General features: G+C 45.5%; 1 protein-coding gene across 5 annotated transcripts; it reads left to right on the top strand.

The window, feature by feature from the left end:
* The first annotated feature begins 24 nt into the window (after positions 1-24).
* On the top strand, positions 25-8,924 carry TMEM138 (transmembrane protein 138). 5 transcript variants are annotated; one of them, XM_055312987.1, is made up of 5 exons: positions 25-99; positions 1,837-2,098; positions 3,594-3,765; positions 5,307-5,382; positions 5,660-8,924. In XM_055312987.1, the coding sequence occupies exons 2-5, from the start codon at positions 1,971-1,973 to the stop codon at positions 5,767-5,769; spliced, it is 486 nt and encodes a 161-aa protein (XP_055168962.1). In that variant the 5' UTR covers positions 25-99; positions 1,837-1,970; the 3' UTR covers positions 5,770-8,924. The 5 variants fall into 5 exon arrangements, with proteins under 5 accessions (XP_055168962.1, XP_055168944.1, XP_055168964.1 ...); XM_055312969.1 differs by having other exon boundaries at positions 5,657-8,924; XM_055312978.1 differs by lacking the exon at positions 25-99 and adding an exon at positions 107-178 and having other exon boundaries at positions 5,657-8,924.
* The last annotated feature ends 4,314 nt before the right edge of the window (positions 8,925-13,238 follow it).

Here is a 13,238-nt window from a genome sequence, read left to right as displayed (position 1 = left end):
GCCGACGGAGCCCGCGGCCGCCCCCTACTTCCGGGATTTAAAAGCGGTTTCCGGAAGCCGGGACGGCGTCCCCATGACAACCGACGTCGGGGCTCGGAGGTGAGCGCGCCGGAGGAGCGGGTGGGACGGCCCGAGTCGGAATTCCTGTCGCTGCCGTGCGGGCGGGTTTCTTGCCAAGGTAGCGCCCGTACGAAGTGGATGCGGAGGCCCGAGAGGAGGACTGCCCTGGGGACAAAGGGGACGCGGGGAAGGGGGAGCTGCGGACAGACCCAGACGGCTTGGTCACCGCGCGAATCGCTGCTGCCCTGCGGCGGCGGCGGCGGCGGTGGGCGTGCTGCGGGCAGCCAGCCGGGCGCGGGGGCGTCGTGGCTTAGCGCGCGGGCTGGGTGTCCGCCCTCGCTGCGAGGCGACCCGGGGCGGACTCGAACTCCGGCCCTGTGCAAGTGCTCTTGCCTGGAGAACGGAGGGAATCATCCTTTCTCCCCTTTGCCGAGTTGTCCTGGCCGCCACGTTTACCATAGAGCTGGTAGTAGGTGGTAGCTGCCAGTGCCGCTTGATGGATGAGGGAGCTGGGCTTAGAGACAGTGTCGCCCTGCAGCCGTTCCGGGGGCGCTTCTCCACCAGGGGAGGTGGATGCGGTTCCTGAACCTGTCAGAGCCTCTGTGTGACGCCGGGGATTACAGTCACTCCAATGGCTGGTGCTCAAGACGGGTGTAGGATAAGGAACCTACCTCTTGAACAGTAATTGCAAAACGTCTCACAGATGTTAGTTTAGTCTTGTGCTCTGACGCTTCAGAGCATTTTGAAATTTGCTTAGAGATTTGACCGAGGTGGAAGGGTCCCAGGACACCCCCAGAGCAATTTCTGGGCCTTGGAATACGCGAAAGCAAAGGCCAGGCTCCCCTGATATGGTGCCACCCTGTTGTTGCCACCTTAAACAGAGTCTCGCAGGAGAGCACTATTTCTTGCTCACCTCCTGCACCCCTTCCTACTTCTCTGGCTCCGACATCTTTCCCACCTAGCTACCTATCAGCCCATCTGTTATGTGAGAGGCAGCTTTGGGGAGTAGTTAGGAGCACAGACTCTGGACCCAGGCTGCCTGAATCCCAATCCCAGCTCTGTGAGCTGGGACAAATTATTTTACCTCTCTGAGCCTCAGTTGTCCTAACTGCATAAGGGGTAGAGTGATAATAGTGAATCTTCTACTTCACACGGTTATTGTGAGATTTACAGAATTTTAGTGCTTAGAATAGCCCCAGGCAGGGGTGCCTGGCTGGCTCAGTTGGTGGAGCATGTGATTTGATAACGGGGATCAGGGTCAAGAGTTTGAGCCCCGCTTTGGCTGTAGCGATTACTTAAAATAGTCCCTGGCATATTGTAAGTGATATATAAAGGCTTGCTGCTGCAGTTAGTATTAGAGTTAGTATTAATTGCACAACCAGACAGACACTCCTTGTAGTACTCCTAGATTCCTTTGAACTCAAAAGTGGTTAGAAAGATTTCTGCATTGGGGCGCCCAGCTGGCTCAGTTGGAGGAGCATGTGACTCTTGGTCTCTGGGTCATGAGTTTGAGCCCCACATTGGGTGTAGAGATTACATAAAAAGAATAAACAAATTAAAACTTAAAGAAAAAAGAAAGAGCTCTGCATTTAGAAGTTTCCAGGCATGGAGAAAGTTTGAGGATAACGCTCCCCAGAAGGAGTGACTAGTTGGGTCACTTGGGACATGGTAGTGGTTTTGGTCATTGACGTATCCCAAGCACCTACACCTGGCATGGATTAGAGCCTCAATAAATATTTACTGTATTAATGAATTTCTCCCCCCCCTCCCCAACAGGCCCTTGTCTTCAAGGTAAACAGCTCTGATCTGAGGAACTAGTGCTTCTCCCTCAGTGCTGGGGAGAAAGCCAGGAGCTTTCTTTTGGGAAATTGTGGAATGTGCCCCTGGGGGCCCAATAAAGCAAAAGGAAGATGCTCCAGACCAGTAACTATAGCCTGGTGCTCTCACTGCAGTTCCTGCTGCTGTCCTATGACCTCTTTGTCAATTCCTTCTCGGAGCTACTCCGGATGGCTCCTGTCATCCAGCTGGTGCTCTTCATGTGAGTTCAGTGGGTGGGACTGGACAGCTGACAATTGTGATTTAGCATTTTAAAGTTATTAATAGAGAAACCTCAGGGAAAATAAAATTTTGCATGTCTTGGGTACTCCATAGACATGTCAAGGGTCCTGTATTTATATACCTCTAACAAGGGTCTGGGATCCAGGGAGCAGTCAGAGGGTCATTTTCTCTATCTGTGAGTAGAAATATTGTCTTACATTGTCATGAAAGAGGATTACAGAACCACAGGTTAAAAGGGCAGTTCTATCAGTTATATATATGGGTTAGAAGCTGTTGGCATTTTTCTTCCCCAGTGGCTTACAGACTCCATGAGGCTAGTTATCAATAGAAAACTGGTGTTTGGGCAGCCCCGGTGGCTCAGCAGTTTAGCGCCTGCCTTCAGCCCAGGGCATGATCCTGGAGACCCGGGATCGAGTCCCATGTCAGGCTCCCTGCATGGAGCCTGCTTCTCCCTCTGCCTGTGTCTCTGCCTCATTCTCTCTCTCTCTCTCTCTCTCTCTCTCTCTCTCTGTCATGAATAAATAAATAAAATCCTTAAAAAAGGAAAGAAAGAAAGAAAGAAAGAAAGAAAGAAAGAAAGAAAGAAAGAAAGAAAGAAAACTGGTGTTTGACACTGTCTTCCTTCATTCAACAAGTGTTCATTGGCCTACCAGACAGTATTCCAGGTGCAGCAGTAAAGCTGACAATTTCCTGCTCTCATGGAGTTTCCACTCAAGTGGAAAGAGACAACGAATACATTTTTTTATTTTTTATTTTTATTTTATTTTTTTTAAATTTTATTTATTTATTCATGAGAGACACACACACACAGAGAGAGAGAGAGGCCGAGACACAGGAGAAACAGGCTTCATGCACGGAGCCCGACATGGGACTCAATCCTAGGTCTCCAGGATCAGGCTCTGGGGCAAAGGTGGTGTCAAACCACTGAGCCACCGGGCTGCCCTACATTTTTTTTTTTTTAAAGATAATTTTGAATAGTAACAAATGTCATACAGTGGATGGAAAGCGGATGGGGTGGAGAGGGGAGGGCTACCTAAGGCAGTAGAGTTAAAGGAGGCCTTCTGAAGAGGGGACATCAGAACTGAGACTTGAATGGCAATAAGACACCGGCCGTGCCAAGATTAGGAGAAAGGCATTGCCATCTCACTAGATGGAAATGTGTGACAGGTGGTACTGGCTTTTTTTAGACATAGGGAAGAAAGCAGCTTCTCCTCCCAAGTGTCTAGAAGGTTAAGAGCATCAGAGCAGGGAAGCCTTGTCTGTGGGCTGCGCCTCACTGATGGGGCCTGCAGGTAGTTCAAACCTCATGTCATTTGGGCCCTAAAGGCCCATAACACCTGTGTGTGTGTGGGGGGGGGGTTCAGAGTGCTAGAGCACAGGGGGACCAGACTTCATGGTGTCCCTTAGGACTCAGAGCCAGCTCTTGGATCATCACACAGACCTCCATTTGGCTGTACTTTGTTTGATGTCCACAGCATCCAGGATATCGCAGTCCTCTTCAACATCATCATCATTTTCCTCATGTTCTTCAACACCTTCGTCTTCCAGGCTGGCTTGGTCAACCTCCTATTCCACAAGTTCAAAGGGACCATCATCCTCACAGCTGTGTACTTTGCCCTCAGCATCTCCCTTCATGTCTGGGTCATGGTAAGAGCAGAGCTTAAGGAGCAAGGAGTATCTTTTCCCTAGGAATTCAGCATCATTCTTTTATATCTCACAGAATCCTTGACAGGAAACAGGTGTGTTTGTGGTGAATGAATGTGGTGCCACCTGGGCTTGGGAATATGTGAGTTGCATAAAGCACTTCTGCCCAACCTTTCATGTTAAAGGATTGCCTTATCCAAGAGTTAGGGGACGCTTCTGGAATATTCCATTCACCTTTGCCCCAAACAGTCCTGCCAGAGGTAAAACAGGAAGGGGACTCTGTTTCATCATTAGCTGTTTGGGCAGGTAGGTGTTGGGACAAGATATTGTTAGATATCAGTGTCCCGTGGGAAATGACTGTGCCAGGAGTGCCACTTGCCCTTTAGTACCTCATGCCCTCTACTCTGTTCTCATCACTTATACCAGAAGGACTCCTCTCCAAGGTGCCAGCATGGCCTCACAGTAGATCCCAGTTTTCATGGTTCCAGATTTCTCCTGCTTCATGAACTGTTCCATCTCTTTGGAAACATCACCTATGTTTCCCAAGTACTCCTCTTGATCCAACACAAGAAAAGCCCAGGAGGCTTCCCTAGTCACTTCTCTACTAAAGCCACCTTCTGGGGCAGCCCGGATGGCTCAACGGTTTAGCGCCACCTTCAGCCCAGGGTGTGATCCTGGAGACCCAGGATCCAGTCCTATGTCAGGTTCCCTGCATGGAGCCTGCTTTTCCTCTGCCTCTGTTTCTGCCTCTCTCTCTCTCTCTCTCTCTCTCTCTGTCTCTCATGAATAAATAAATAAAATCTTTAAAAAAAAATAAAGCCACCTTTTTAGACTAAACCTTCTTAAGTTGCCCTTGTTATTCCACAGAGAGAAGTAGGGCTCACAGGAAAGAAACAGCAGTGCCAGAGTCTCTCTAGGTGCTTCCTGAAAAGGATTGTCTCTTCTCTGGGTCCTGGGACCAAAATAGGTCCTGGCTTTGTGCTTTGTACTATAAAGCTGTTAATCTGATTAAATCCTGAGTACACTAAGCCTTAATCTGACAGGAACTGAGCCTGAGATCTTCAAGGCCAGACAGTGACCAACACTGCAGTCCTGAGATAATGTGTAGCACTTCTCCTTGGAAAAGGCCATGGAATGAAAGGGAATAAGTAGCTAAGTTCAAACTTCCTCCTTCAGAGTTAAAAGGATATTTCCTTTGCACAGAAAAGGGAGTTTGAAGCTCCTTTGAGAAATACTCCTGGGAGTTGTGGGAAGGAAGAAGGAGGGTGAGATTAGCCTGTTTTTTTTTTTTTAAGATTCTTATTTATTTATTCATGAGAAACACAGAGAGGCAGAGAGACCTAGGCAGAGGGAGAAGCAGGCTCCCTGTAGGGAGCCCGATATGGGACTCAATCCCGGACTCAGGATCATGCCCTGAGCCAAAGGCAGATGCTCAACTGCTGAGCCACCCAGGTGTCCCGATATTAGCCTGATTTAAAACCAAGCGGCATTTCTGCAGCTCATCTGGTCACTAAACTTTCCCTTTCTACTCATGTCTCCTTCAGAACTTACGCTGGAAAAACTCCAACCGCTTTGTCTGGACAGATGGACTTCAAACGCTATTTGTATTCCAGAGACTAGGTAAGGACCAGAGCAACCTCAGGCCTCACTTTGGTCTCACCTGTGGCTCAGGCAGCTAAGGGCCTTGGTCCTTGCTTTCCCAGTCCATCATTGCCAGAATGGGATGAGTGGAACAGCCATGACAAGAACAGGAAAGATGATGGCCCACTGCCCTTGCTAGTAGTCACTGGGAAATCATGAGGCAGAGCTCCTTTGCCCTATTAGGTTGTGTCCTTAGCCTGTAATGAATATTCAGGAGCATCCCTGAAGTTTCTTTCCTATTTATTGTTCACAGCAGCAGTGCTATACTGTTACTTCTACAAACGAACCGCTGTGAGACTGGGTGATCCTCGCTTCTACCAGGACTCTTTATGGCTGCGCAAGGAGTTCACACAAGTCCAAAGGTGACTGCTTCTTGTCACACTGATGGGTGCCTTTCCTTCCTGACAGAGGCCACATTTATGGCTCTGTGGGGTGGGGTTTACCCTATGCACAGGAAGCAATGTGACTTTCGTAGGACAGGCTCAGACCACTTGTGTTTAGTAGTCAAGAAGGAAGATCTTCCCTCTTGCAAATTAAAGTGTTTCCCAATACAGGCTTTAGTACACAACCCTCTCTGGCCTCCTACCTCAGTTCTGCCCCTTTTCCTTTCCTGCTCTCTACTTCTCTTCCTCATAGAAGGCTGTGAGGCTTGATCCTTAGGAAGCTATCACTTAGCCTGGTACAGGAGGGGCTCCTGGCACCTGGTTTCTTTGCAGCAAACATAATTAATGGATGCAAAGAGTGATATTTTTGAGCTCCTAACTCATCACACTGTAGACATTTAGATTCTATACCCAAGGCACTTTTTTAACACTTTATAAATAGGAAATAAATTGAATTCTTTTTCCATAAATGGTGGAGTCTGTCTAGTGTCGCAGATAAGAGGTATATCAAGTCCTGGCCTTAGCATTTGCTTGACCCAGTGGGCAGCTTCAGTCACAGAACAAACACAGGTATTACTGAATGCCATTATGAGTACAAGCTATTTTTGTAGAAATTCAGAATGCATTCTGATGCCCCGCCCCAACCCTTGGAATTCCAGATTTCTGTGCCTTTGTTTTTTAAAGATTTATTTATTTATTTTTACAAATGAGAGCAAGAGAGTGCTCGAGTGTGTGTACATGCACACACAAGCAGGGGAGGAGGAACAGAGGGAGAGAGAGACAAGCAAACTCCACACTGAGCATAGAGCCTGACATGGGGCTCAGTCTCAAGACCCTGAGATCATGACCTGAGCCAAAACCAAAAGTCAGACACTTACTTAACTGACTAAGCCACTCAGATACCCCTGGACTTTTGTGCTTTATTCAGACTCTCCCCACCATCAGAGCCCTAAACTGCACTCAGAAGAATAAAAATCCCTAACCTGTTTTGGCAAAAAAAAACTTTTAAAATTCATGTGTTCATGGTATCAGTTTTCTATTGCCAGAATAATATGTAACAGACCACCACTGAACTTCAGTGGCATGTGACAATAGTTATGTGGCTCTTGAGCCTTGGGGTTCAGCTGATCGGACTGGTTTAGATGATTTCTGCTAGGCTTGCTCATTTGTGTGTCAGCCAGGCAGCTGTGATGATCTTGGGATTTGGGGCTTTTGGCAAACCTAGGCTGACCTCAGCTAGAATGACTGGGGTGTTCTGGTTCTCATGAGTCATCCTCCAGGGACTAGCCTGGGTTCATTCACATGACAGTGGCAAAGGAGCAGAAGAATAACCCCCATTGTGCAATACTTACTTCAAGCCTCTGTGTTGTGTCTCTTAGACTCCCATTGGTCAAAGCAAGTCATATGACTGTGCCCAGAGCCCAGGTAGGAAAGCACTACAAAATGTCCTGGTAAAAGGCACAGATACAGGGAGGGCCATGAATTGCAGCCTAACCACATCAGAAAGCTCCTCTGTGAAACATCATTCAGAAGTATTTTAGCAGGGTTTGGCAAACTTTTTCTATGAAGCACTAGATAGATTTTGAGGGCTATGTGGTCTTTGTTGCAACCATAAGCATACCTTGCTTTAGTGCACTTCACAGATACTGTGTTTCTTACAAATAGAAGGTTTGTGGCAACCCCGTGTTGAGCAAGTCTATTGGCACCATTTTTTCTAGCAGTATTTGTTCGCTTTGTGTCTGTCACATTTTAGTAATTCTTGCAACATTGCAAACTTTTTCTTTGTGGTTATATTTGTTATGTCCTCTGTGACCAGTGATCTTTGATGTTGCTATTGTAATTAATGGAAGCACAATGAACCACACACACGTTAGGGAGAAAAGTTAGGCCATAGATGTTCAGCATGTTGTGACTGCTCCACCGACTGGCTCTCCCCCATCTCTCTTGCTCCCCTCTGGCTTCCCTATTCCCTGAGACACAACAGTGTTGAACTTAGGCAAGTGAATAACCCTACAATGGTCTCTGAATATTCAAGTAAAAGAAGAGTTGCACGTCTCTCACTTAAAAGCTAGAATGACTAAGCTTAGTGAAGACGACCTGTCAAAAGTCAAGATGGGCTGAAAGCTAGACCTCTTGTGCCAAACAGCCAAGTTGTGAACGTGAAGGAAAGTTCTTGAAGGAAATTAGAAGTGCTGCTCTGGTGTTCCCACAAATAAAGCAAAGCAGTCTTGTTGCTGATACAGAAAAAGTTTGAGTGGTTTGGATAGAAGATCAGACCAGCCTCAACACTCCTTATAAACCAAAGCCTAACCCATAGCAATGCCAAAACTCTTCAATTCTATGAAGGCTGAGTGGTGAGAAAGCTGCCCAAGAAAAGTCTGAAATTAGCAGAGGTTGGTTCATGAGGTTTAAGGAAAGCAGCCATCTCCATAACACACAAGTGCATGGTGAAGCAGCGGCAGGACTGCTGAGGCAAGACCCTCCTCCAGCAAAAAGATTATGGCTCACTGAAGGCTCAGATGATTTTTAACAATTTTTTTTCATTTTTTTAAAGGATTTATTTATTTGTGGGGAGGTGGAGAGAGACTCTCAGGCGGACTCCCTGATGAGCATGGAGCCCAAGGCAGTGCAGGAATGGCCCCCACAACCCTGATATCATGACCTGAACCCAAACCAGAGTCAGATGCCCAACCTACTGAGCCACCCAGGTACCCCAGCAATTATTTTTTAATTAAGATAAATATGTAGGGTATTTTAGATATAAAGGTAGTGAACACTTTGTAGAGTACGGTACAGTGTAAACATAAGTTTTATGTGCCCTAGGAAACCAAAAAATTCATTTGACTCACGTTATGGCAGTATTTCTTTATTGTGGTGGTCTGGAATCAAACCTATATTATCTTTGACATGTGCCTGTACTCCACTTGGGCATTGTAGTATGAAAGGAGCCATAGATGATTTGTCAGTGAATGGATGCAGCTGTGTTCCAGTAATACTGAGGACAATTTGAATTTCATATCATACTCATGTGTCACAAAATATTTTTTGTAGATTTTTTTTAACCATGTAAAAATGTAAAGCTATTCTTAGCTCAAGGGAAAAACAGGCTAGATTTGCCCCAGGCCATAGTATGCTGAGTCCTGGTTTATTTATTTTTTTTTTTAAATTTTTTTTTTTTTTTATTTATGATAGTCACAGAGAGAGAGAGAGAGAGAGAGGCGTAGAGACACAGGCAGAGGGAGAAGCAGGCTCCGTGCACCGGGAGCCCGACATGGGATTCGATCCCGGGTCTCCAGGATCGCGCCCTGGGCCAAAGGCAGGCGCCAAACCGCTGCGCCACCCAGGGATCCCTAAGTCCTGGTTTAAAAGCCTAGAATAAAGTTCTAGGGAAAGAGAGACTATAGGTAATCAGCTGCACTGTCAAGATCTTAAGAGTTATTAGAAAAGAAAAGGTACAATGTTTAAATAAACCATGTAAGACCCCATATCCTGTAATTGGAACAAGTGATCTAAAAAAACCTAACAAGGGCAGCCCAGGTGGCTCAGCAGTTTAGCACTGCCTTTAGCCTAGGGCCCAATCCTGGAGACCGGGGAGACCGGGGATCGTGGGACCGTGGGAGTCCTACGTCGGGCTCCCTGCATGGAGCCTGCTTCTCCCTCTGCCTGTGTCTCTGCCTCTCTTTCTCTCTGTGTGTGTTTCTCATGAATGAATAAATAAAATCTTTAAAAATAAATAAATGAAAATAAAATAAAAGTTAAGCACCTGCCTTTGGCTCAGGTCATGATCCCAGGGTCTTGAATGGAGCCCCATGTCAGGGTCCCTGCTCAGCAAGGAGCCTGCTTCTCCCTCTCCCTCTCTGCCCACTGCTCTCCCTGCTTGTGCTCTCTTTCTCTGTCAAATAAATAAATAAAATCTTAAAAAAAAAAAAAGATTTATGTGGTTAATCTTCCCACTGCTCCCACTGCTGTATTTCAGCCATTGAGTTCCTTCTCCATCCCCTCTCTGATGACCTACATTTACTTGTATACTTCTTATAAACAATGTAACATTTCAGAAATATTTCCACCAAAAGCAAACAAACATACAGTTTGCCATAATCCCATCCCAGTCATTTCAAATATTTGACAATATGTATATATATTTTATATGCAGCTGTGAATATGGAATATGCCATAAAACAGTTTGCTCCTCTCCTACTTAGCAATAGAAATGTGTTTTTAAGATGGAATGTTAACTCCTTGGGGACAGTCAGCTTTCAGAGTTCAGAGGAAAGAAAAGTATTTTACAAATGCTTGGAGACTTTATTAGTAGGATAAGGTTGCTTCTGGCTGAGTAGTGCCTCAGTAACTAAAAAAAAATATAAAATATAAAAATTAAAAAAAAATAAAAATAAATAAAAATAAAAAATATCATTTTAAAGGGCCTCAGAATTACTGAAGGAAAGAGGACTGGGAGACCTGAAATTCTAAAGTAGAGAGAGTCATAGAGAAGTGAGCCGACAATTTGCAGCAGATTTTTCTCTGGGGGTATTTGCTGATTCTGGGTTTGAGCAAGAAGCTAAAAATCCATGCATTGCCCAGATAGAGGGTTATAGCCAGGAAAAAGTCTGCTGAGCCAGGTTATCTGATAACACTGGAGAAACAAAACTGAGGGCTGGAGGAGCTTAAAACACAAAACAATCATCTTCTCAAGATATTTACCAAGTCTTAGGGCCAGAGGCTATCAAAAGCTAAGCCTCAAAGCTCTGAAAAGCAGAATAGAATTTTTGGCAGGTATATGGTACTGATAATTAGAATTCAGGACCCACCAGTGGGAGGGAACTGTGAACAGATAAAAAGCTCAGGACTCCTTACTAGGAACAAGATGAAACAGGTAAGCTGACACTTATCAAAATTGCCGTAGCCTCAAACCATTTAGTTCCCAAGTGAGTTGACACTATATTTTTATACATAATTTCTGGATCTAATAATTACTGGCAGTCAAGAGATAGGCCCATATTATTTTTATTTTTTTATTTTATTTTTTTAAAGATTTTATTTATTCATTCACGAGAGACAGAGAGAGAGGCAGAGACATAGGCAGAGGGAGAAGCAGACTCCAAGCAGGGAGTCTGACATGGGACTTGATCCCGGGTCTCCAGGATCACTCCCTGGGCCAAAGGCAGGCACCAAACCTCTGAGCCACCCAGGGATCCCAGGCCCATATTATTTAAAACCAGAGTAAAAGAATAGAGAAGGGTGACCCAAATACTGAAGAAAGCAGACAAGGAGTTTTTGATTGAGGGTTGTGCTCTCTTTCTTTTTCTCTCAAATAATAAAATCCTTTTTTTTTCCTTTTAAAGATTCTATTTATTTGAGAGAGCCCAAATAGAGCAGCAGGCAGAGGGAGAAGGAGAAGCACTGAGCAGGGAGCCTGACACAGGGCTGATTTCAGGATCCTGAGATCATGACCTGAGCCAAAGGCAGACACTTAACCAACTGTGCCACCCAGGTGCCCCTAAATAAAATCTTTAAAACTAACAGGGCAGCCCCGGTGGCTCAGCAGTTTAGCGCCACCTTAGCCCGGGGTGTGATCCTGGAGACCCAGTCCCCTGCAGGGAGCCTGATAAGGGACTCGATCCCAGGACCTTGGGATCATGACCTGAGCCAAAGGCAGATGCTCAAACACTGAGCCACCTAGGTGCCCTATACCCAGGGACTTCTAATAATGGCTGAGATCCTGTTGGAATGAGGAACAGAGCAGAAAAAGCATTTAGGAAAACAATAGTCAAAAATCTCCCTAATTTGATGAAAGAGAGATTTATAGATTTAAGATACTTCACAAACCTAGAGAAACACAGAAAGGCCATCACTAGGATATCCTGGTCAAATCATTGAAAGCTAAAGATGAAAAGCAAATCTTGAAAACACCAAGAGCAGACAACATACCTCATATAGAGGAATAACAATTGATGGTTTGCTTTTCATTAGAATTTGGAAGCCAGAAGAGAATGTAACAACATCTCTAAGATACTAAAATGAAAAAAAAGGTCAAGTCAGAATTCAGCATTCACCAAAAATATACTTCCAAGAATGAAGTTGAAATAGATATTTTCAGATAAAAGAGAATTAGCTGTCAACAGTCCTGCACTATAAGAAAGGCTGAAGGAGTTATTTGGCTTGAAGGAAATGACAGATGGGAATTCAGATTCTCAGAAAGGAATAGAGCACCTCAGAAATAGTAGCCAGTTAAAGACTTTCTTTTTGTCTTTTTTTCCTGTTAATTTCTTTATAATATATATGAATTTAGAATGCAGTTTTTTTCCTAGTATACAGAATATTGATCAGTATATGGTAAATATACTGGGCCATAAAGCAATTCTCAATTTAAAAGAGTATGCTCTTTGACAATAATGGGGCTGAGCTAGAAATCAGTAACAATAAGATAGCTAGGTGGTTCAATCTAGGTCCAATCAGGAGACAAGCTATACAATCATTTAAACATAAAAAGGGTATTACTATAAAGAATTATTAAATTATGGCAAAAGAATAACTACAAAGATGTAAATAAAGAGAATTCTAAAAGGGGACTTGAGGACCGAGGGAGAGTACTCAAGAAAGGACAAACTTGGCAAGGTCCCCCAACCCCAAGGCGGGGGTTCAGACCTCACTGCAGCCCACTGGATGGTAGACAAGTTCACTGGTTTAGCTAGGCCGGAGCTGCTTCACAGTTGTCAGGCAAGACACAACCCTCTAAACACAGGTAAGCTGAGGCTGGTGAGCAGGTGCAGGGAGTGTAGAGATACCATCTGCAGGCGCCAGGCCCAGAGCATACAGTATCCACATTGGAAAGATTGCAGGAAACAACCTTCAGGCCACAGGTGAGCCAAGGCTGTTGGGAAGGTGACCAAAATAGAGGAGTGTCCTGTGTGATGAGGCCTGGAGTGCATGACCTCCACACAGGGCATGGAGGGCCATGGGAATTAACCCTCCAGGGAGAAGAGCCAAAGTTGGTGAACAGATGTAGAGAGCGAGTTGGGGCACTGCTGTGGGTATGTGGTGTCCATGCCTAGAGGGGTCTGGGAAAAATGATGGTCCAGGGCAAAGGTAAAAAAGGCTGAGGGTACAGATGCAGAGAGTTAGGGGGCTGCTCCAGGTGCAAGGCCTGGAGCATGCAGTATCCTTTTCAGGAGGGCCACAGCAAAGTAGTTATTGGGGCTGGACCAGGTCTGCCAGGTTGCTGAGGGAGTGCCTGCTCCTGGTGTGTAGCTGGAACAGAGCACCACCTGATGGCCCCTGATGGCCCTATGCACCTGCACTGCTGAGAGACCATGGCACTGGAGCATGGAAAAACAAACCAGAGCTCACTGGAGCCAAGAAGACAAATCCTTTCCTTCCTTGAGTGTCCCTCCACTGCCCTCTACTGACAAAGCTAACATCATGCTCACTGTAAGGAAGGAATGCTTGAGTCCA

Source organism: Nyctereutes procyonoides, unplaced genomic scaffold (genome assembly GCF_905146905.1).
Source record: "Nyctereutes procyonoides isolate TBG_1078 unplaced genomic scaffold, NYPRO_anot_genome, whole genome shotgun sequence".
NCBI lineage: Eukaryota > Metazoa > Chordata > Mammalia > Carnivora > Canidae > Nyctereutes > Nyctereutes procyonoides.
The sequence above is the reverse complement of the archived record's forward strand: the minus strand, read 5'-3'. Positions and strand labels throughout refer to the sequence as shown.